The 24984-nt window shown below is 38.0% G+C and overlaps 1 protein-coding gene across 2 annotated transcripts in view; it reads left to right on the forward strand.

The window, feature by feature from the left end:
• The window catches only part of LOC136265542 (uncharacterized), a 139081-nt gene that overhangs the window by 48734 nt on the left and 65363 nt on the right, over window positions 1-24984 (forward strand). For both annotated transcript variants that reach the window (XM_066060415.1, XM_066060416.1), the window contains exons 12-19: window positions 7121-7258; window positions 7307-7516; window positions 7574-7711; window positions 7762-7956; window positions 8010-8159; window positions 8214-8420; window positions 8479-8616; window positions 8669-8872. In XM_066060415.1, the coding sequence (XP_065916487.1) occupies window positions 7121-7258; window positions 7307-7516; window positions 7574-7711; window positions 7762-7956; window positions 8010-8159; window positions 8214-8420; window positions 8479-8616; window positions 8669-8872 (1380 nt within the window). The remainder of the gene's footprint in view (window positions 1-7120; window positions 7259-7306; window positions 7517-7573; window positions 7712-7761; window positions 7957-8009; window positions 8160-8213; window positions 8421-8478; window positions 8617-8668; window positions 8873-24984) is intronic.

Genomic DNA, 24984 nt, shown 5'->3' on the forward strand with positions numbered 1-24984 from the left:
ATACTATTATTATGTAACGCTCGTTACTACAAAATAATAATGTTGTTATTATGTAATGCGTTACCCCACCTCTGTGATTGGTTTCAGAACCCTGCTTCCTCTCCCTCCCCCTCATGCCACGGGCTTATTAACACAATCATACGAAGTTTCATAATAAATTCATTAGGTATGGCGTGGATGTCCTCTACACTTCTCCATGAATTTCAGATGCGTTTTATTCAAATGATGAACGATATGCGTGGTGTACAACTAGCTATATATTATTATGTTCAAATAATTCATTTACACTACTATTCTCAAAGTCATTGGGGTTTGGACAACTGTTGTTAAAAATGCATGTTTATGCAATGTACTTTGTCAGCAAGCAGTTCCTGTTAGCTAACTCCATCATGTCAAATATAGTACTGCGTGGGATACCAATAGTTAGCTATACTTCAGTGTTGTTATTAAACCAGTTACACACACCCTCTCCTTTGAAGGAAATATGGTACTTTGTAGAGCCGAAACGGATTATTGAACTAGTCATTCCTCCCTCCCGTCTTGAAGTTATAGTATGGTTGTTTATAGAGCTGAAATGGAAAGCAGTTTTTAAAGCTAAACCTTTCTGGATATTCTACGGATAGTGACATCATCAGTTACTATAAAACATAGTTTTACCATGAAGAACCTGCTTGCTACAAGCTCTGAAGCAAACAAAACATTCGTAAAATGATTGGGATTGTATACTATAATAATTAGTTTGAAAGAAAATCATTATGGCATTGCTTTACATTATTAGCAACTGTCCTATTGGATTCAAAATTACTGTCTGGCTTTCAGCCATGATACTTTGAGGAAAACCAATTGGTCTTTGGCAATTAATCAACGACATCATGTGTTAATGGTGTTTAGCCATGCGCACTAGGTTGGCTTGTTCAGTACCAGTGTTTTAATATTGTAGTTAGTAATTGTTCTATCACTGGTCAATATAGAAAGCATATTCTCACCTAAAAGTGTTTTCACCATATCGCCAGTGTTGTAACTATGTACAAATGTTACAACATAGTTGACTACTACAATACTGTCAAACCATTGTGACATGTTTTTTAATATACTGGAACCTGATCGCTGGGTGGCTCCCATCCTGGGTAGTTCCCATCCTGGGTAGTAACTGTCCTAGCAAATTGACCAAACCCCCATACCTCCCAAAAATAAGAAAAATAACGACAACCATCATGCAATCTAGCAAAATAAAATGTCAAAGAATGTAGCACACAATACAAGATGCTGTAGAAATTCAATGACTTTTATGCTGGAGCTGCTAACTGTTTTCATTAAAGTAATAGTGTGTCAATCCCAAGTAATTATACAACTACACTTAAAGGACCACAACTCAGGTAGTGTCAGAATTCTAGAATTGTTTTAACCCTTAAGCGCGCATAATAGGCAAATACACATGGCTGTGACCTCATATGGCTAAGTAATTTACTTCATTCTACTTGTAATAAGGATACCTAGGGCTTTCCCCTTTGTGCTAAAGCATGATGCCAGAACTCGCCGTGTAATCAACTTTTCATTAAATAAACACGAAAAACTTTTACATGCATTTATAAAATGATTCATAACTTGATGAAGGTTGTTCCAGTCGACTTCCAATAAGGTTTTTTTGCTTCAGTATTAAATGTCACATTAGGCCATACAAAGTTCACGTGATAAACCCACAACTGAAGTTAAACACATGGCAAGAAGCTGATAACATAGATCGCTGTTGTTCTTCGCTTCATAACAAGTAAGTCTCCACTGTTTCAGTGTTTATTTAACCTTCCTCAAGTAACTCAGTGAATAGAATGTTGATCAGTGTGTAGTTTTAGGCTAAAGGAGTTGAGCTGCCCCACCTAATGTCGCCATAAATGCGTGAAATGTGTAAACACGCATTCCCCAAAAATTTCATGTGTGTTTAAGGGTTAACTTACAATTTTTATGATACAAACTTTAGTAGTTATTGCAATGTAATCAAGAATGTGTACTTATACTCAAGGTTGTGGCCTGATCTTCAGCTAAATAGTTGTTTTTTGTTGTTGTTTTTTAAAGAGAAAAGTTTGCAACTCTGAGAATTAATATGAGCAGTCAACTAAACCAGGAGCCTTTGAAACTGCAATCACTTTGAACTACAAAATACTTTTTACATGCATATAACTACCAGACTTTATTATGCAAAAATCCAGACTATAGCAATTCATTATAAACAGGACATTGAAGCTATGCACTTGCAGGTTGGGTACTTACGAACAAGTGAATCTGAATACTTGGGTGAAAGGCTGCCCCTTGGTGTAGTGGCCTCCTTTCTGTGGCCGAAAGGAAGGAATTTGTAGCGTAGAACACCTTGTGCACCAAATCCCTTCCTTGCACATCTATCTGCAGTGCTCCCGATAACTGTCGGACAACGGACAATTTCCATACAAATTAGCCAATGTCTGACCATAATTGTATTTGGCTGGACATAATGTCCTATCAATGGAGCTCAAAAAGCCCAAGATGTGCATATTTGGTTTACTGTTTACTTTACTACTAATGGCTGTCTCTTGGTTGCTAGGAGATTAAACATTCAAGCCACCCCAGAGACTGACCACTAATGTACCAATGCTAACCCTTCTGCTGTTCAGAAACCTCACAAAATCACTTGTAATAGTATCTTAGACATAAGAGAACGTCTATCCTCAGCACAACAAAGGGAATGCCTACAGCCACAGTGCCTTACATCAGAGAATGCTTACTACAGGTAGTGTTATAGGTCACTTGTGTCCTTGCAATGTATACATTTGTCCGGATTTGTCAGGACATTATGTCCTGGCACTTAAGAATTCTTATCGGGAGCACTGTATCTGTTTATCTTGAAAAATAAGGGCCTTGTAGACATTTGACCTCAAATTCTGACTAGATAATTTTAACCCAAAGTGACAGCCGGGACGAGGTACCAGGGGCGTAGGGAGGGGGGTTCCGGGGGGTTCAGGAACCCCCCTGTAAAATTTAGACTTCTGCAAGCAGGATCCTAACACACCATTTAGTGTGGCAGGACAAAATGAGTGAGTAATATAGTGTAATGGCACAGCACAACAATTGATAAAGCTTGCATTCATCTCTCAGGGAGGATTTACAGAGGTAACATGAGCCCTAGGCCTCTTTAAAACTTGTTAAAAAGATTGATATACTCTAATAGAGCAGTCATGTATATACTCTAATAGAGCAGTCAGGTATACTCTAATAGAACATGTATGTAAATATATCCATGTCCATATGAAGTTTTTCAGACTTTCTAACATTAAATACAAAACTTAGCATGACCTTACACTGTTATAGCTTTGGTGTGCAGTGTTTAAAGATATAGAGCTCCAGTAATTTATCACTTGTGTTATGCAAAATGAATTCATGCTATGCATATTTGTATAGTTATATTGTTTTGATTGTAAGTCATTCCATTTGTACCAGTGGATTCATGGCTCCTATACCACAGTGAGATAACTATCACTTACAGATTACTATGTGTCTCTATGTGTTATGCTGTCTGTTTCCACTAGGTGGCTTTATCTAGTACTACCTTCATTGCGGGGCACTTATATGCATCATAATTAATGTACTTTTTGCATAAAATATAGCAATTTGATGAGTTTTGATTCATTAAAATATTGAAAGTCTCTCGGTGGCTGGGGGCTGCACCCCCAGACCCCTGCTTCTGGTAACTCAATGCTGGTGCTGGAACCCCCCTTCAAATAATCCTGGCTACGCCCCTGGGTACAGTTACCAAACCATCACCACTAACACCAGTTTGTGGGAGGCAAAGAACTACTGCAGCATCCAAGAGGCAAAGATACATGTTGAAGGTTATATTCAAGTGGTCAACACTAAATGGAGTTTAAATATCTTTAAACTAAGGTAATGTTGAACACAATAGCAGCATCAGGCATTAGATGGTGGTGGACAATATGGGAATGGTTGCACCTTATTAAGAATACTTGCACGACATCTTGTTTGGTAAAATTCAATCCCACAATCACAGCTTACTTGGTTTCTGTATAAGAGAAATGATAACAGCTGAGTGTGTCAAAGTAGAACATATTGGTTATACCACGGTCACTCATGCTTTGCCTGATATCTATGCACTTGCTCTCGGGCCTGCGGCCCTTGTGCAAGTGCAGAGGAGGTACGACACACTCACATGAGCGCATAGGGTTTGTACAGAGTAATTAATAAGTGAAAACGTGGTGCCAATTGAAAGCTTTTCTTATGAGTAATTTAATGACATGGTGAACCCTTCTGAACCCCACCAATTGGTTGCTACTACTAGATTGCTTTTATAGGCATACCTAAATGCTTCGATGATGGGTGGGAGAAGGTAACATTGCTGTTACATTTGTTAATGTAAACCTACAAGTCCTGGAGATATCACGGAAATATTTCACCATGTGCATGACTAACAATTGAATCGATTGTGGGTTGCGAGCAAAACCTGCCAAAGATGCAATGAACGTCTACTATGCCAAAATAATTATAGTGAAATACGCGTGAGTTACTTTGTTAAACATTAAACTAGTTTGTGTGCATTCAGGCTACTAACAATTCATGCAACATATGTTAATTGCGAGTCCTAGTGTATGGTGAAGCTACACGAGTAGAAAGCTCCATAAATCATTTAAAGCATTGCCTTGCTCGCACTATATTAAAAATAAAGTATGAGGCGTGCAGCCAAGATGCTAATAAAGCACGAGGCGAAGCCGAGTGCTTTATTAGCATCGAGGCCAAGTACTTTATTTTTCATATAGCATTCGCAGCTATGCTTTAACATATACATAGAGAACTATTGCAAATAAATGCAAACACAATAATGCAACTTTAATAGCCATAGCCATGCTGAACAAGCAAGCACGAAATTATAGAGTATGACCTAGTTGTGACCTGCTGAGCAAAAACCAGCCATTTTCGCACATTCCTCAAATTTCATTTTATTGCTTCCTGTTATCTATAGTAACAAAGGAGTGGACAGTCAAAGTTTCAGCCTGTTGTGATGAATGGTCTTGGAGTTATAGCACTAGACAATTTTAACAGAAACAAACTCGATTTGTACAGTGACAATACGGCAAATAACTTACAGGTGCTTATTTAATCGATCATAACTCACAGCTGAAACAAGCTACAAAGATGGGGTTAAGTTCAGTCTGTTGACCATGAACTGGCACATTGATCAAGGTATAGATTTTTCCTTGCACTTCTCTGTGTGGACAAGAAGACCATTTCAACAATTAAATGACAACGGTAAACTTAATTTCTACCAAATTGTAAATAAGCACCCATAACTCACGTAACATATGCTGTACAACCACGAAACAAAAGATTTTCTTATTCTCAATGAACAGGAAATTCTGGTGGTGTATAGGTTTTATTGATTTGAACTTTGTTTCAGTAGATAATCAAACAATTAAAACATGCATAAAATTTTTATGTAGTATGCATAGTTTAAACTGGTTATTTCAATAAGTTTTTGTACAAAATAGAATTTTGCAAAAATGGCCGGTTTTTGCTCAGTGGGTCACAATTAGTTATTGCTTAGTATTTTCTGTATTGGTAGAGCACTAGTTTATCTTATATAATAGTCATTTTAACTCTCCGTAGATGACAAGAACGTTGATTATTATAAAAACAAGCCTCAAAGCCAGTTTATGGTTATTTAAAACACAAAAAGAAATGAAATCCATTCAAAAACAGTCGAGCTGTATAAAAGGGTGCGGCCTTCAAAATCCTGGGTGAAAAAGTTGTGAAATCAAAGGTGGCGGCCATGAAATGGCTGCAATGATAATAAATTTTAATAAAATTTACAAGTATAAGGAATTTAAAGTTCGATTAGGGATCATAGAAAGAGTAGGGAAGCAAGGGAGGTCGCCTACACTTGCAGATATACTAGTGGACGTTTAGTCCCTAATTCAGTCAATACCCATGACTGAATTAGGGTTTAAATGGCCTGTAGGTGTAGGCAATCTCCCTTGTTTCTCTACTTTTTTCTACTATCCCTAACTTAAAATTCCTCCTTATATTAATGTGTTTGTCTACTTAACATTATTATGGCTGGTGAACCCACATTAAAAGAAAGAATGGTGCCAGAGTTAATGTTTTCATCTGAGCGAGCAGCCCAACTGTCAACTACTCACTCAAAAGTGAAGTGGCCATCACACTTCACTATCAGCTATGTTCAGCCCATTACACAGTGAAGAACAATAGGAGAAGTGCATCTGCAATCAATCCAGTCACCATGGAAAATTCAGATGATTCTCATTTACAAACATGGGGAAGCCATCATGCGCCATCATAAATCGACACTTTGGGCTGTCAGCAAAAGGAAATGGAACACAAAGGAGGACAAAGGTAAGTCCATTGTACGTACTGTGGTATGCCAAAAGGCACCTATCAGGCTGAAGCAACATCAAACAGTCAAAACATCAGGCCCATAACCTTAGCCATTATCAAGCTACGCTTATCTGAAGGCTAAGTCAGTCATCAGCAGAAAATTTGATTAAATATAATTTTGTAGCAACCTACTAGAGGCTTTTTGGATCACACTGAAGGCACTTTTGGACTTGGTGTTTTACTACCAATACTGTCAGGACACCATGAAGGTATTGTAAGATTGGTTTTAGGATGATATTTTGGCAAGAAAAGCCTAAATCTTCTTGATCCCTAATATACAGTACTATCGTACTGTATGATTATCATTAACATCATTGCAGCCATTTTATGACTGCCATGTTTGTTTTCACAACTTTTTCACACAAGCATTTGAAGGCTGCACCCTTCTTATACAGCTTGTCTGCTTTCATGGATTGATTATAGCCAAAGTGTATTCTATCATTTTGGTGGACCTTTAACTGCCATTGTTAGTAATCTTAGCAATTATGATAATTAATGTGAATTATTGTCAACAAAACTTTATGCTAGGAATCACTATACTATCAACAAAAATGTTTATGAAATTATCAGCATAATTTTTTTAATTATAAAGATGTCACCACTAAAATGATAGAATACACTTAAAGATGTCACTACTATGTATTGATTCTTGTAAATTGTTATATACATAGCTATAAATTTTCTACAGACATCACAGTCAACTTCAGTCAGTCAACATACAATGTTAATGAAGATGATGGACCAGCACAACCTGTACTAGTTCTCAGTAACCCATCATCAACTAATATTACTGTAATGGTTAGGAATAGCAACAACACTGCTGTTGGTGAGTAAATCAACATCACCATGTGACAAGATTGACATGGCATTACAGGAGGAGATGGAGACAAATCAGACTATAGCCCTGGACCATACAAAGTTATTTTTCCTGCTGGACAGACCAGTGTTTCATTTGATGTTCCAATAGCTAATGATGATATATTGGAAGAAAATGAAACATTTACTCTTGATATTACTTCAGTACCTAGTAGGGTTAGTCGAGGTGATCAAGGTCAAGCTATAGTCACAATAATCAATATCATCAGTAAGTGTTAATGTGTACTGAGTCAATGATTATAGTATTATAATTATTATTCTAAAGCTTCTACTGTGAGTTTCACTCAGTCACTATACAGTGTTAATGAAAGTAATGGTAAAGTTGACATTACACTACATCACAGTAATCCATCATCAATTGACATCACATTAATAGTGAATAGTAATAGTGTTACTGCTAGTGGTGAGTATAATTACATTCATTGTAGAGTCAGTTGTAGTATTATTGTGTAGGTAGTGACTACAATTCTGGACCATACACTGCTACAATTCCTGCTGGAGAGAATAATGTTACATTTAGTGTTATAATAACTGATGATGATATTCGTGAAATGTCAGAAACATTTAATCTTATTATTGATCCATCATCACTACCCAATGGTGTTACTAGTAGTAATAATGTTACTGTAACTATACTGGACCATGATGGTGAGTGTAGGAAACAGCATAAATTATGTTCCAAAGCCTTGTTTTTATTATAGTTGTCAATGTAAGGTTTAGTAGGACAACATACAGTATTAATGAGAGAAGTAACAGTAGAAAAAGAAATGTAATAGTGGATCTCATTCTCAACAATCCATCATCGATGGCTATCATTTTAATGGTCCAAAGCAGAGATGTTACAGCAACTGGTATGTGTACTACCACATGTACAGTACCTAATTAATGTGATATATAATACACAGGAGGTGGTGTTGATTATGATTCTGGACAATATACTGCCACATTTCTTGCTGGAGTGACCAATGCTTCATTTGAGGTTCCTATAACTGGTGATAATATATTGGAGAACAATGAACAATTTGAACTTAGCATTGCTCTTAACTCACTACCTGATCGTGTTATTGTTAATGATTCCAATCAGACCATAGTGACTATTAAGGATAATGATGGTAAATCATCAATTGTTTGTGATGATTAATTTATTGCAACATTATGTTCATCATGTAGATATCACCATCACCTTTAACCAATCAATGTACAATGTTAATGAAGATGATGGACCAGCACAACCTGTACTAGTTCTCAGTAACCCATCATCAACTGATATTACTGTACAAGTTAGAGATACTGAGAATACTGCCACTAGTGAGTGAAGTAACATCATCACAAAATGTTAATAGTAGTAATAATGGTATAGGAGGAGGTGTTGATTATGATTCTGGACCATACAATGTCACATTTCCTGTTGGAAAAACCAGTGTGCTATTTAAAGTTCCACTAAATGATGATAATATATTGGAAGAAAGTGAAACATTTACATTGATGATAGACAATCCACTACCCAATAGAGTCACTGTTAGCAACAAAACTCCTGCAACAATTACCATTGTGAATACTGATAGTAAGTAAATATGTAAGCATGTGTAATACAAACTTTAGAAAATGTCTGTAGGGGAAATGCGATGATGGAAGCTGTTTTAAGTTTCTCAATGATTTCACAGCCAGAACTTTACATACGTACTTTTACAGTAAAGAGGAATAGAGATGTAGGATTTAGGCTTGCTGATTAACAATTGGCCAGGTCAACTGTAATTGTCAACTGTTCAACGTTGTGATTAACAAGCCACTTCATGGGTATCGCTGTATAGTGCACTGTTTATGCTTGCTACGCTCTATCCATCTTCTTAGACACAAGTTATTGTGTAGTGTTGATATACAACTTCTTTGCTGTTGCTTACATGGTGAAGCCATTCAAGTTTATAACGTAATATTAACAAGTAAATGATATAATAGCAAACCAAGTAGTGAGTTCTTAAAAAGGCTGTTATCATAGCACTGTCCTTAGACACGCACCCCACAGTCAGTTGAAAGGTTGAAAGTTAACTGCAGTGCATGCTTTTGTTTCCTGTAATAATGTGTGTGCATGTGTGTGTCCATACCCATAGGGAGCCACCGATTATGCTCATTATTTACCTATTATTCTATACTGCCTTGCTCAAAACTTTTGCTTATTATGCTCAAATTATGATCAATATTTATACCTCAGTTCCCATGTTTTTCTAATATATTTGCACTTAATGGAAAATATAGTAAGTGGCTGAAACGCAGGCTGTAAATCCTTGCTTGTCAAAATGCATGTCACAGAAAAGATTGACATACTCTAGTAGAACAATCAACTACCCGATTATTCTAAGTTACTGCATGGCTTTTCTATTAGAGTGTATCGATCTTTTCTTGTGATGTGCATTATGTTAAGCAAGAATTTATAGTATTGCACAAATGTTTTGCCAATTATGCTAGCATTGTCCTGAATGTTTTCAGGTACCTATTATGCTGACTATTATGGCAGCATAATCGGTGGGCCCCTACACACCCAGTCACAAGTTTAATGTTAAAAGCAACCACATGCAATTCACCTAATCAAGAGCAGCCAAGTAACCGGCGCGCCACACCGTGAGTATATTGGCAGGAAGAAAGAAAAACAGCTTTTTCATGTGTGCATAGCTCCATGGCTCTTTCTCCAATGCACACCATTTTTGCATTATAGCTGTCCCCCAGGTGGGGTACACCACACAGCAAATTTGATTAAATTTGCAAGACCCATTTGCAAGATAAACAGATGTTTAAAGTTTCATTTTAATTTCTTCGTTGTTTTTTGTTTGTTTTTTCTTAAGCCATGGGGGCTATGGGTTCTTCGATTTCTTTTCACACACTTTACAAGCAGTGCTATAAAATGCAAACATGTAACTCGATTGCATCGATCTTTGGCACAAATTAAGAGTGTATAAAGGTGAATTCACGTACCAAGTTTGCTATGTATCTGATAAATATCCAAGGAGTTATAAACATTTATTCACGTAAAAAGAAGATGAAACTTTTGTCACAGCTACAGGGTAAACCAAGTATGGGAATAACTTGAAAATTCATGTGTACATAGGCTGATCATTGTAGCAGTGCCTTTTGATGGTATGAGAGGCAACAGATTTACAGCTACAAAGTTATAAAGCAAAACCCAAACAAGAGTAAAATAGCCGGATTGAGATACTCTAATAGAGCAGTCACCACAAGGTAAAAAAAGGTGCACAAAAAAAGTTGAAAAAACTTACCAGAGTTTCAAACCAGGGACCTCCGTACCTAACACCTGCATCCTTAACCACTGAACCACCGCTATCTTGGCTGATCACTTCACTTAATTTCTGCTTATAAATAAAAACTCTATTATTAAATCTGTTTACATTACAAGTTTTAATTAAAGGTTTATAATTTCACAGATCTTTTAGATCTACCAGTGGAAGCTCTAGATTGTTCTAGAGTGTTCTAGAACAATCTATGTGTGTTCTAGAACAATCTATGTGTGTTCTAGAACAATCTATGTGTGTTCTAGGAATAATCTATGTGTGTTCTAGAACAATATATGTGTGTTCTATTAGAAGTCCTCAAAAATGTGCACTTTATTAAAGTAGCTATTACAATTATTATTACCAAATATTGAAGTAAAGCATACAGTACATCTACCAATGGAGTTCTAGATTGATTGTTCTAGAACATTCTATTTATATTTTATTGGAATCCTCAAAACAAATCCTAAAGTCAGCCATAGGCTGGTTTTTGGGGCCTTATAGCCTACAAAAATAAGTGAAATCCACTCAAAAACAGCCATGCTGTGTAAAAATGGTGTGGCCTTAAAAATCTTGGGTGAAAAAAGTTGTGAAATCAAAGGTGGCACCCAAGAAATGGCTGCAATTATCTTCATGCTTATTAATTTTAATAATGGCTATGTCTGCATTGTTAAAATTTAGTTGCATTAACATCATTGCAGCCATTTCTTGGCTGCCACCTTTGATCTCACAACTTTTTTCACCCAAGCTTTTTCAGACTGCACTATTTTTTTACAGCTTGGCTGTTTTTGTGTGGATATATATATTACAATGATGATAAAATCCTATATATATTTATTGATATATTATCACAATAATTTCACTCAATGCTAAAGTAGGGATTTACCACCAAGCTACATTGTTAATAATCATTTATTTCTCTTGTTTCTCTACTTTTTATCACTTGGATATTCATTTTTATTTTAAATAATTATTTTTTTAGTTTTTTTGGTATATATATATAGCATATAGCTATGATATACACCTGTGACTGCCTTATTAGATAGTTGCCATAAATGCAGCTAGATCATTAAGTTTGCCTTGCCTCCATCATTACAAAGAGTCTTATCCTTGCAGACCCATTCTCTGGGGTGGTACTTATTGATTAGAGATTAGTGACCCTCGCAAAGGGTCTGTTAAAAGTCTATCTAATCCAAAACAACCAAGCTGTAAAAAAAGAGTGCACCTCCAAAAAGGCTATGATGGTAGGTTAATGGTAAAAATTTTAATAACGACAATTCAGGTGAATTTGGTGCCGCTTGGTCTTGGCACAAAATTCACCTGAATTGTCATTATTAACTTTTTTACCATTAACCTACCATCACAGCCATTTCTTGGCCGCCACCTTGGATTTCACATCTTTGTTCACCATAGCCTTTTTGAGGGCCGCACTCTTTTTACAGCTTGGCCGTTTTGGATTAGATTTCACTTCTTTCTGTATTTGTATACCCCAAAGGCCGGCTTTGGGGCTTTGTTAACCTATCTTTTTTTTCTTTACCACAGGAAGAAGAAAAGATGAAGCAGATGTTAAATGCTTCAAATATTTCTGATTTTATCAGTAAATGTGCATATATATATATATGTGACCAGATCTGCGAAAAAGGGACATAATCGCACAAGCCTAAATTTACAGTATAAAGCATTGAATACATTGAGCGAAATACTTACATATTATTGAAAAAATCCATAAATTTTTTACCCTCTCTTACTTAGTGAAGGAAGGGACTAACAATAAAAACCTGGATACTATCTTATTTGCCTGCTCAAGAGGAGTTGGAAAATCTTGATTTTGTTGCAGCAGACCCAAGGATACATAAGTTATGAGCATTTGTTTACGTCGTGTTGAAGAGATCATACGCGATTGATTTTTCTTCATGGATTTTGCCTTTGTATGCAGTGAAGAAGGGTGAGTAAAGGAAAAACTTACTTAGTTATTGATTCCCCTGTTCATGGCGAACACTATCATGAACATTTTAGCTCTGTGCCTCAATCCGTTGGTAAGTTACAACCGTTTTTGTAAGCACCTGTAATTTATTTTCCCTATACTTGCTGTACAAATCAATTTTTCTGTTGTTGCTACTTTGTAGGGCTGTAACTCCCAAAGTTATTGGCATATGAAGCTGAAACATTTCCAGTGGGCACACTTAGCTAAGTAGATTATAAATATTTACTAAACAAGAATTCGAAAAAAATGCGATTATGTCCTGTTTTTGCAGATCCGGTCACATATATGTAATAGTTATACCACAGGCACGAGTGTGTATATACAGGCAAAGCACGAGTGCCCGTGGTATAGCTAATCTAATCCAAAACAGCCAAGCTGTAAAAAAAGAGTGCGGCCCTCAAAAAGGCTATGGTGAAAAAAGATGTGAAATCCAAGGTGGCGGCCAAGAAATGGCTGTGATGGTAGGTTAATGGTAAAAATTTTAATAACAACAATTCAGGTGAATTTGGTGCCGCTTGGTCTTGGCACAAAATTCACCTGAATTGTTGTTATTAAAATTTTTACCGTTAACGTACCATCACAGCCATTTCTTGGCCGCCACCTTGGATTTCACATCTTTTTTCACCATAGCCTTTTTGAGGGCCGCACTCGTTTTTTACAGCTTGGCTGTTTTGGATTAGATTTCACTTCTTTTTGTATTTGTATACCCCAAAGCCGGCCTATGGCCTGCTTTGGAACTTTTTTAACCTATCTTTTTTTCTTTGCCACAGGAAGAAAAGATGAAGCAGATGTACTTTAAATATTTCTGATTTTATTAGTAAATGTACAAATTATATATATATATAATACATATATTTATCACAGAACACTCCAGGGTTGTTTTTTTTGTAACTGGACACTCTACAAGGTGACTTCTTCTAGCTGCTCTCTCTACAGGGTGAATTGTTTGTAGCTGAACAATCTACAAGGTAACGTCTTCTAGCTGATCTCTCTACAGGGTGATTTGTTTGTAGCTGAACTATCTACAAGGTAACTTCTTCTAGCTGATCTTTCTACAGGGTGATTTGTTTGTAGCTGAATTCTGTACAGGTGATTTGTTTGCAGCTGAGCTCTTTACAGAATGGTTTCTTTGTAGCTGAACTATCTACAAGATAACTTCTTCTAGCTGATCTCTCTACAGGGTGATTTGTTGGTAGCTGAATTCTGCATATAGGACTTATTATAGGTGATTTGTTTGCAGCTGAGCTCTTTACAGAATGGTTTCTTTGTAGCTGAACTCTCTACAAGGTAACTTCTTCAAGCTGATGTCTCTACAAAGTCACTAGTTTGTAGCTGAATTTTCTACATGGTGGTTTCTTTGTAACTGAACTCTCTACAAGGTAACTTCTTCTAGCTGATCTTTCTACAGGGTGATTTGTTTATAACTGAATTCTGTACAGGTGATTTGTTTGCAGCTGAGCTCTTTACAGAATGGTTTCTTTGTAGCTGAACTATCTACAAGATAACTTCTTCTAGCTGATCTCTCTACAGGGTGATTTGTTGGTAGCTGAATTCTGCATATAGGACTTATTATAGGTGATTTGTTTGCAGCTGAGCTCTTTACAGAATGGTTTCTTTGTAGCTGAACTCTCTACAAGGTAACTTCTTCAAGCTGATGTCTCTACAAAGTCACTAGTTTGTAGCTGAATTTTCTACATGGTGGTTTCTTTGTAACTGAACTCTCTACAAGGTAACTTCTTCTAGCTGATCTTTCTACAGGGTGATTTGTTTATAACTGAATTCTGTACAGGTGATTTGTTTGCAGCTGAGCTCTTTACAGAATGGTTTCTTTGTAGCTGAACTCTCTACAAGGTAACTTCTTCTAGCTGATCTCTCTACAGGGTGATTTGTTTGTAGCTGAATTATGTATAGGTGATTTGTTTGCAACTCTCTACAAGGTAACTTCTTCAAGCTGATGTCTCTACAGTGTCACTAGTTTGTAGCTGAATTCTCTACATGGTGGTTTCTTTGTAACTGAACTCTCTACAAAGTAACTTCTTCTAGCTGATGTCTCTACAGGGTCACTAGTTTGTAGCTTAATTCTCTACATAGTGGTTTCTTTGTAACTGAACTCTCTACAAGGTGACTTCTTCTAGCTGATCTTTCTACAGGATGATTTGTTTGTAGCTGAACTCTCTACAAGGAAACTTCTTCTAGCTGATCTCTCTACGGGGAGATTTGTTTGTAGCTGAACTCTCTACAGGTGATTTGTTTGCAGGTGAACTCTCTACATGATGGTTTTTTTGTAGCTGAACTCTCTACAAGGTAACTTCTTCTAGCTGATTTCTCTACAGGGTGATTTGTTTGTAGCTGAACTATCTACAAGATAACTTCTTCTAGCTGATGTCTCTACAGGGTCACTAGTTTGTAGCTGAACTCTCTACATGGTGGTTTCTTTGTAACTGAACTCTCTACAAGGTGACTTCTTCTAGCTGATCTTTCTACAGGGTGATTTGTTTGCAGCTGAGCTCTTTACAGAATGGTTTCTTTGTAGCTGAGCTCTCTACAAGGTAACTTCTTCTAGCTGATGTCTCTACAAGGTCACTAGTTTGTAGTTGAACTCTATACATGGTGGTTTCTTTGTAACTGAACTCTCTGCAAGGTGCCTTCTTCTAGCTGATCTTTCTACAGGGTGGTTTGTTTGTAGCTGAACTCTCTACAAGGAAATTTCTTCTAGCTGATCTCTCTACAGGGAGATTTGTTTGTAGCTGAATTCTCCACAGGTGATTTGTTTGCAGCTGAACTCTCTACAGGATGGTTTCTTTGTAGCTGAACTCTCTACAAGTTAACTTCTTCTAGCTGATCTCTCTACAGGGTGATTTGTTTGTAGCTGAACTATCTACAAGATAACTTCTTCTAGCTGATGTCTCTACAGGGTCACTAGTTTGTAGCTGAATTCTCTACATGGTAGTTTCTTTGTAACTGAACTCTCTACAAGGTAACTCCTTCTAGCTGATCTTTCTACATGGTGATTTGTTTGTAGCAGAATTCTGTACAGGTTGCTGAGCTCTTTACAGAATGGTTTCTTTGTACCTGAACTCTATACAAGGTAACTTCTTCTAGCTGATATCTCTACAAGGTCGCTAGTTTGTAGCTGAACTCTCTACATGGTGGTTTCTTTGTAACTGAATTCTCTACAAGGTGACTTCTTCTAGCTGATCTTTCTACAGGGTGATTTGTTTGTAGCTGAACTCTCTACAAGGAAACTTCTTCTAGTTGATCTCTCTACAAGGAGATTTGTTTGTAGCTGAACTCTCTACATGGTGGTTTCTTTGTAGCTGAACTCTACAAGGTGGTTTCTTCTAGCTAAACTATCTTATTCCATAGTTGCATGAACTCCCTACAAGGTAACTTCTTCTAGCTGATCTCTCTACAGGGTGAATTGTTTGTAGCTGATCTCTCTACAGGGTGATATGTTTGTAGCTGATCTCTATACAGGTTACTTGTTTCTAGCTGATCTCTTGAATTCTTTTCAGGGTGACTACTCTATTAGAGTATCTCGATCTCGCACTTGCTGCACTAAGTTGGATTTCGTGTTATAACTCGTGGCTTTAAGTCTGATTCTTGTACACCATTGAAGAGCCTTTCTAAGATGATTACTCCATCTGTACAGCGAGTTTCAAAGCATTACCCCAGGAAGTTTATCTGGTAGGCGTGGCAAGCAGTCGTTTTTTATTAGCTAATCTCGATTGCGTAACTGTTACACACTGTTGATTTTTTCGTTGTATCTTCCTGGTTTTTAGCTCGATTTCTTTCAAACCACAAAAGGTTTGAGGTTCAATAGTTAACCTATTCACCCACCAATTTTCAGCTTCTTCCCATACGCGGTTTACCCTGTAGGCGTGACAACATATTGGTGTTATTTTTCGTGAATAATCGCTCATAACTCTTTGCCTGTTTATCGTATTCCAGCCAATGTTGGTACCGAGATGCGCCTTTATATCCCCCTTCTGTGTGCCAATTTCAAGGCAATCGGATATGGTGTTCGCATTTTACAGCAGTTTTTTTTGTAAGTGTGCAAAAAGAGGAAGAAAAATGAAGAAGAGGAAGAAGAAGAAAAAAAAAAAACTAAGAAACTAAGCCAATTTTTGAAGTCGCATATCTCGGGAACGCTAGAAGCGATTTTGCTCAAATTTGGAATGTGGTGTGCTGAAGTTGGAGGGAGTGTCCACAGCAAAAATCGTCTTGTTTCATCAAGGCAGCACAGAGCTACGGAGGTGCGAAAATTACGTTTTCGTTCTTCCTGTCAATATACTCACGGGTGTTGCGCACCGGATTCTTGGGCCGCACGACACACTACCGTGTGTCTTGATATATTCTAGTTTAGCATGCACACTTGCCTAATTGGCAAAATGTTTAGTTGCTATGCCCTTCTCTTATATAGGGAACCAAGTAGGCTGTGATTGTGGGATTGAATTTTGCCAAACACACTGTGATTGTGGGATTCAATTTTAATACATCAAACAATAGTTTTTGCTAATATAGCAATGTTAAGAGACTAGTGTTAATTATGTTACTTTAATCACTACATTTACAAAAGCAAAAAAACAAACTACTGTTGATCTATTAAAATTGAATCCCACAATCACAGCTTGTTTGGCAAAATTCAAGCCCACAATCACAGCTTGCTTGCTTCCCTATATATGAGAAGAGAGATAAAGTATAACATCAAAGAAATCTGATGATTTCTGGATATAGTGTGCACTCCTATTAGGTGTGCAATAGCACTGGTTTAACGAGATATATGCACTGTTCCAGTGCGTATATCTCGTTAACTTTTCTGAACCAGTGCAATATGTGATATATATGCACTGGCTTTCCTTTGATCTGAGGTGTGAAAGTGGTATATATATATATATATACCATGATCACGTGAAACTTCAAAGGCGCCGCTGGTTGCATATAGGGCATATACACCACAACCTCATAGGTGAGTATATATATATCTAATCCAAAACAGCCAGCTGTAAAAAAAGTGTGCGGCCCTCAAAAAGGCTATGGTGAAAAAAGATGTGAAATCCAAGGTGGCGGCCAAGAAATGGCTGTGATGGTAGGTTAATGGTAAAAATTTTAATAACGACAATTCAGGTGAATTTGGTGCCGCTTGGTCAATTGGCACAAAATTTACCTGAATTGTCGTTATTAAAATTTTTACCATTAACCTACCATCACAGCCATTTCTTGGCCGCCACCTTGGATTTCACATCTTTTTTCACCATAGCCTTTTTGAGGGCCGCACACTTTTTTTACAGCTGGCTGTTTTGGATTAGATTTCACTTCTTTTTGTATTTGTATACCCCAAAGCCAGCCATAGGTCGGCTTTGGGGCTTTTTAACCTGTCTTTTTTTCTTTTCCACAGGAAGAAGAAAAGATGAAGCAGATGTACTTTAAATATTTCTGATTTTATCAGTAAATGTATAAATTATACATATATAATACATATATTTATTACAGAACTCTCAATGGTGGTTTCTTTGTAACCGAACACTCTACAAAGTGACTTCCTCTTGCTGCTCTCTCTACAGGGTGCATTGTTTGTAGCTGATCAATCTACAAGTAACTTCTTCTAGCTGATCTCTCTACAGGGTGGTTTGTTTGTAGCTGAATTCTGTGCAGGTGATTTGTTTGCAGCTGAGCTCTTTACAGTAGGTTTCTTTGTAGCTGAACTCTCTACAAGGTAACTTCTTCTAACTGATCTTTGTACAGGGCAATTTGTTTGTGGCTGAATTTTCTACAGGGTGATTTCTTTGCAGCTGAACTCTCTACATGGTGGTTTCTTTGTAACTGAACTCTCTACAAGGTAATTTCTTCTAGCTGATCTCTCTACAGGGAGATTTGTTTGTAGCTGAACTCTCTACAGGTGATTTCTTTGCAGCTGAACTCTCTACATGATGGTTCTTTGTAGCTGAACTCTCTACAAGGTGACTTCTTCTAGCTGACCTTTCTACAGGGAGATTTGTTTGTAGCTGAACTCTCTACAGGTGATTTGTTTGCAGCTGAACTCTCTACATGATGGTTTCTTTGTAGCTGAACTCTCTACAAGGTAACTTCTTCTAGCTGATCTCTCTACAGGGAAATTTGTTTATAGCTGACCTCTCTACAGGGTGATTTTTTTTTGTAGCTGAACTCTCTACAAGGTAACTGATGTCTCTACAAGGTCACTAGTTTGTAGCTGAACTCTCTACATGGTGGTTTCTTTGTAACTGAACTCTCTACAGGGTGAATTCTTTTAGCTGATCTTTCTAGAGGGTGATTTGTTTGTAACTGAACTCTCTACAGGTGATTTGTTTGCAGCTGAACTCTCTACATGATGGTTTCTTTGTAGCTGAACTCTCCACAAGGTAACTTCTTCTAGCTGATCTTTCTACAGGGTGATTTGTTGTAGATGAACTCTCTACAAGGAAACTTCTTCTAGCTGATCTCTCTACAGGGAGATTTATTTGTAGCTGAACTCTATACGGGTGATTTGTTTGCAGCTGAACTCTCTACATGATGGTTCTTTGTAGCTGAACTCTCTACAAGGTGACTTCTTCTAGCTGACCTTTCTACAGGGAGATTTGTTTGTAGCTGAACTCTCTACAGGTGATTTGTTTGCAGCTGAACTCTCTACATGATGGTTTCTTTGTAGCTGAACTCTCTACAAGGTAACTTCTTCTAGCTGATCTTTCTACAGGGAAATTTGTTTATAGCTGACCTCTCTACAGGGTGATTTTTTTTTTGTAGCTGAACTCTCTACAAGGTAACTGATGTCTCTACAAGGTCACTAGTTTGTAGCTGAACTCTCTACATGGTGGTTTCTTTGTAACTGAACTCTCTACAGGGTGAATTCTTTTAGCTGATCTTTCTAGAGGGTGATTTGTTTGTAACTGAACTCTCTACAGGTGATTTGTTTGCAGCTGAACTCTCTACATGATGGTTTCTTTGTAGCTGAACTCTCCACAAGGTAACTTCTTCTAGCTGATCTTTCTACAGGGTGATTTGTTGTAGATGAACTCTCTACAAGGAAACTTCTTCTAGCTGATCTCTCTACAGGGAGATTTATTTGTAGCTGAACTCTATACGGGTGATTTGTTTGCAGCTGAACTCTCTACATGATGGTTCTTTGTAGCTGAACTCTCTACAAGGTGACTTCTTCTAGCTGACCTTTCTACAGGGAGATTTGTTTGTAGCTGAACTCTCTACAGGTGATTTGTTTGCAGCTGAACTCTCTACATGATGGTTTCTTTGTAGCTGAACTCTCTACAAGGTAACTTCTTCTAGCTGATCTCTCTACAGAGAGATTTGTTTGTAGCTGAACTCTCTACAGGTGATTTGTTTGCACCTTAACTCTCTACATGATGGTTTCTTTGTAGCTGAACTCTCCACAAGGTAACTTCTTCTAGCTGATCTTTCTACAGGGTGATTTGTTTGTAGCTGAACTCTCTACAAGGAAACTTCTTCTAGCTGATCTCTCTACAGGGAGATTTATTTGCAGCTGAACTCTATACGGGTGATTTGTTTGCAGCTGAACTCTCTACATGATGGTTCTTTGTAGCTGAACTCTCTACAAGGTGACTTCTTCTAGCTGACCTTTCTACAGGGAGATTTGTTTGTAGCTGAACTCTCTACAGGTGATTTGTTTGCAGCTGAACTTTCTACATGATGGTTTCTTTGTAGCTGAACTCTCTACAAGGTAACTGATGTCTCTAGAAGGTCACTAGTTTGTAGCTGAACTCTCTACATGGTGGTTTCTTTATAACTGAACTCTCTACAGGGTGACTTCTTTTAGCTGATCTTTCTAGAGGGTGATTTGTTTGTAGCTGAACTCTCTACAGGTGATTTGTTTGCAGCTGAACTCTCTACATGATGGTTTCTTTGTAGCTGAACTCTCTACAAGGTAACTTCTTCTAGCTGATCTCTGTACAGGGAGATTTGTTTGTAGCTGACCTCTCTAAAGGGTGATTTTTTTTGTAGCTGAACTTTCTACATACAAAGTGACTTGTTCTTGCTGGTCTCTCTACAGGATGACTTGTTTCTAGCTGATCTCTCTGCAGGGTGACTTGTTTCTAGCTGAACTCTACCGGGTGATCTGTTCATAGCTGAACTCTCTACAGGATGATTTGTTTACAGCTGAACTATCTACATGGTGGTTTCTTTGCAGCTGAATTCTCTACAAGGTGACTTCTTCTAGCTGAACTCTCTATAGGGTGATCTTCTCGTAGCTGAACTCTCTGCAGGGTGATTCGTTTGCAGCTGAACTCTCTACATGATGGTTTCTTTGTAGCTGAACTCTCTACAAGGTAACTTCTTCTAGCTGATCTCTCTACAGAGAGATTTGTTTGTAGCTGAACTCTCTACAGATGATTTGTTTGCACCTTAACTCTCTACATGATGATTTCTTTGTAGCTGAACTCTCTACAAGGTAACTTCTTCTAGCTGATCTCTTTACAGGGAGATTTGTTTGTATATAGTTGACCTCTCTACAGGATGATTTTTTTGTAGCTGAACTTTCTACATACAAAGTGACTTGTTCTAGCTGGTCTCTCTACAGGATGACTTGTTTCTAGCTGATCTCTCTGCAGGGTGACTTGTTTCTAGCTGAACTCTACCGGGTGATCTGTTCGTAGCTGAAATCTCTACAGGATGATTTGTTTACAGCTGAACTATCTACATGGTGGTTTCTTTGCAGCTGAATTCTCTACAAGGTGACTTCTTCTAGCTGAACTCTCTATAGGGTGATCTTCTCGTAGCTGAACTCTCTGCAGGGTGATTCGTTTGCAGCTGAACTTTCTACATGATGGTTTGTTCATAACTGAACACTCTACAAGGTAACCTCTTCTAGCTGATCTCTTTACAGGATAACTTGTTTCTAGCTGAACTCTCTACATGGTGATTTGTTGGTAGCTAAACTCTCTACAATTCGATTTGTTTGCAGCTGAACTCTCTACATGGTGGTTTCTTTGTAGCTGAACTCTCTACAAGGTAGCTTCTTCTAGCTGATCTCTCTACAGGGAGATTTGTATGTAGCTGAACTCTCTACAGGTGATTTGTTTGCAGCTGAACTCTCTACATGATGGTTTGTTTGCAGCTGAACTCTCTACAAGGTAACTTCTTCTAGTTGATTTCTCTACAAGGTGACTTGTTTCTAGCTGATCTCTGTAGAGGGTGATTTGTTTGTAGCTGAACTCTGTACAGTTTGATTTGTTTGCAGTTGAACTTTCTACATGGTTGTTTCTTTGTAGCTGAACTCTCCACAAGGTAACTTCTTCTAGTTGATCTCTCTACAGGATGACTTGTTTCTAGCTGAACTCTCGACAGGATGATCTGTTCATAGCTGAATTCTCTACATGGTAGTTTCTTTGTAGCTAAACTCTTTACAAGGTGACTTCTTCTAGCTGATCTCTCTATAGGGTGATTTGTTTGTAGCTGAACTATCTGCAGGGTGATTTGAACTCTCTACAAGGTGATGTTTTCTAGTTGATCTCTCTACTGAGTCTGGATGACTTGTTTCTAGCTGAACTCTCTACAGTGTGATCTGTTAAGTTTCTACCTGATCTCTCTATAGAGTTATATCTTGTTTGTATAGCTGAACTCTTTTACATGGTGGTTTTTTGATTGGTTGCTGAACTCTCTCTCCACGGTGACTTGTTTATACTACAGAGTGACTTGTTTGTAGCTGAACTCTCTACAGAGTGAGTTACTTGTAGCTGAACATTGCTTAAAGTGACTTGTTTGTAGCTGATCTAGATGAACTTCTACTGGGTAGCTTTTTTTGTAGCTGAACCCTTTACGCAGTGATTTGTTTGTAGCTGAATTCTCTACAGAGTGACTTGTTGTAGCTGAACTCTCTACAAGGTGACTTGTTTATCGCTGAATTCTCTTCAGTGTGACTTATAATGTTCTGAATCTCTACAGCAACATATTTGTAGCTGAATTCTCTACAGGGTGACTTGCTTGTAGCTGAATTGTCTATAAGATTAACTGTATGTAGCTGAACTCCCTACAGAATAACTTGCAATGTAATATAATTCTATAATGGAGTAAGTTATAAACGTAGCTGAATGCTTTATTAGGGTGACTGTTCTATTAGAGTATCTCGATCTCGCATATGCTACACGTAGTTGGCTTTGGAATCATAACTCAGTGGTTTGTAATCCGATTCTTCTGTACTACTGCACGGACTTTCTATGATAATTATTCCAGCCACACACCGATTTTCAGCTCACTACTCTAAGCGGTTTGCCTGGTAGGCATGAAAACTATTAGTTTTTTATTCATAAAAATCGATCGCGTAATTGTGACACAGGTTGGGTTTTGTGTCATATCTCGATGGCCTTTAACTGGAGTCCTTTCAAACCACAAAAAGGCACTCCTACGATAGTTACTCCATCTACATAGCAATTTTCAGATCATTCCTTCAAGCGGTTTACCCTGTGGGCGTGACAGACCTTCGACCTTATTTTACGCAGATAATCGGTCATACCTCCGTGAATGTTCATCGGATTCCTACCAAACTTGGTGCTGAGATTCGCCTTAATGAGCCCTTTAAGTGTGCCAAATTTCAGCCCGATCCAAGCACACATTCGTGTTTTATTGCGAATTTTGCAAAGTGTGCGAAAAGAAGAAGTAGAAGAAGAAAAAAACGAAGAAAAAAAACCCAAACTTTGGCCGCTCGTATCTCGGAAATGGCTGGAGCAATTTTCTTCAAATTTGGTATGTGGACTCCCCTACCTCGCCGGCATTTCTGTAGCAACTTTGGTTTTAATAGGATAAGGAATCACGGAGCTACAAAGGTGTGAAAATTGTGTTTACTTTCTTCCTGTAAATATACTCACGGTGTGGCGCGCCGGCTACTTGGGCCGCACGACACACTACCGTGTGTCTTGATATACCTACCTGAGGTGAGTATATTTAAATCCCAGTGCGTGGGAGTATCAAAGCACCGCGCTGGGTTATAACTACCATACAGCTAGACAGAGCGGCGCTGCTACTGTACGATATATTAGTTATCACCCAGTGATAACTAACTTATCACCCTGTTGTGGAGCCACTCAGTCTCGTTTGTGACATCATAACCGCGAATGGTATTCTTTACCAATGGAACAAAGAGCCAAATAAGGAAATATTGATACAAAACACACCAATACAGCACTAAAACCAGCTAAATCTTACAAGAAAACTGTTAATCCTTTACACAGTAACACTACAAGTTACCAATACGATAGTTTAACAAATGTCAAGAACAGTCTGTGACAATTTCGCTCCAGCAATCGCTCCCAATGGTCACTGTGGTGAAGAACTAACTTCCTCTAGCTTTATCGTTCTATCTCGGACTACGGTAGCCACTTGTTGGTCTTTTTTTTTTCTCTTGCACACCACGCGACACCACCATACCAACTTCTGACGAAGGCGAATCGTACCTGGAACCACTGCGTCATAACACCACCCTTCGCTACACTTTGTAGGCAGTATGCAAGGTCTCTCTTGTAGCTACGAAGTAGAATCTCCACACAATTCGGACGAAACCTTGAGCACAGTGACAGGAACTTAAACCGGAACTTAATTTACTATCTGTAAACTTCTGCGCACTACCGCGCACTGGGATATAAAATAGTTATATCCCGTATACTTGGATGATATCACCCTTGTAACGGGATATAACTATAACATATACCCACCTGGGAAGTCACGTGACACATTACTGTGTCACGATTACGGGCTGATAGCCCGACGTGGGCAGACGAACGATGCCCACACTAGCATGACTAATCACCCAGATGACTCAGGCTAATAGCCTTTGTCACGCTAGGCGATCAATCACCCCAGCCAGTAAGAGTCCAACTACTGGATTCATTTTATAGCCATACCTCGCGACTTCGATGATGGGTTGCAGCAAGTAACGTTGCTCCTACATTTGTTGATATGAACGTACAAGTCCTGGGAATATACGGAGATGTGTTTACTAAGTCCACTATCAATTCAATTCTTCATTGTGTGCTGAATTGCGAGAGGAACGCTACCAGTGTGTCTACCATGCCAAACTATGGAAAATTAAGTGTAAGTGTATACTTTAAATTGGTTTGTGTGCATATGGGTTGTTAGTAAGTAATATAGTGTGGATTAATTAAGAAGCATGGTATATATCATATGAACCATGGCTCACTTCGGTGTATTGCACTTATATACACCCCTCCTCCTCAGGCGTTTGTCAACAGTAAACTTCCTCTGACTTCGGAGTCAGGGTGTATATAAGTGCAAGACACCTCGTAGCCATGGTTTATATATTACATATATATGTAATACATATATTTATTACAGAACTCTCTACATGGTGGTTTCTTTGTAACTGAACACTCTACAAGGTGACTTCTTCTAGCTGATCTCTCTACAGGG

This window comes from Dysidea avara, chromosome 9 (assembly GCF_963678975.1).
Source record: "Dysidea avara chromosome 9, odDysAvar1.4, whole genome shotgun sequence".
NCBI lineage: Eukaryota > Metazoa > Porifera > Demospongiae > Dictyoceratida > Dysideidae > Dysidea > Dysidea avara.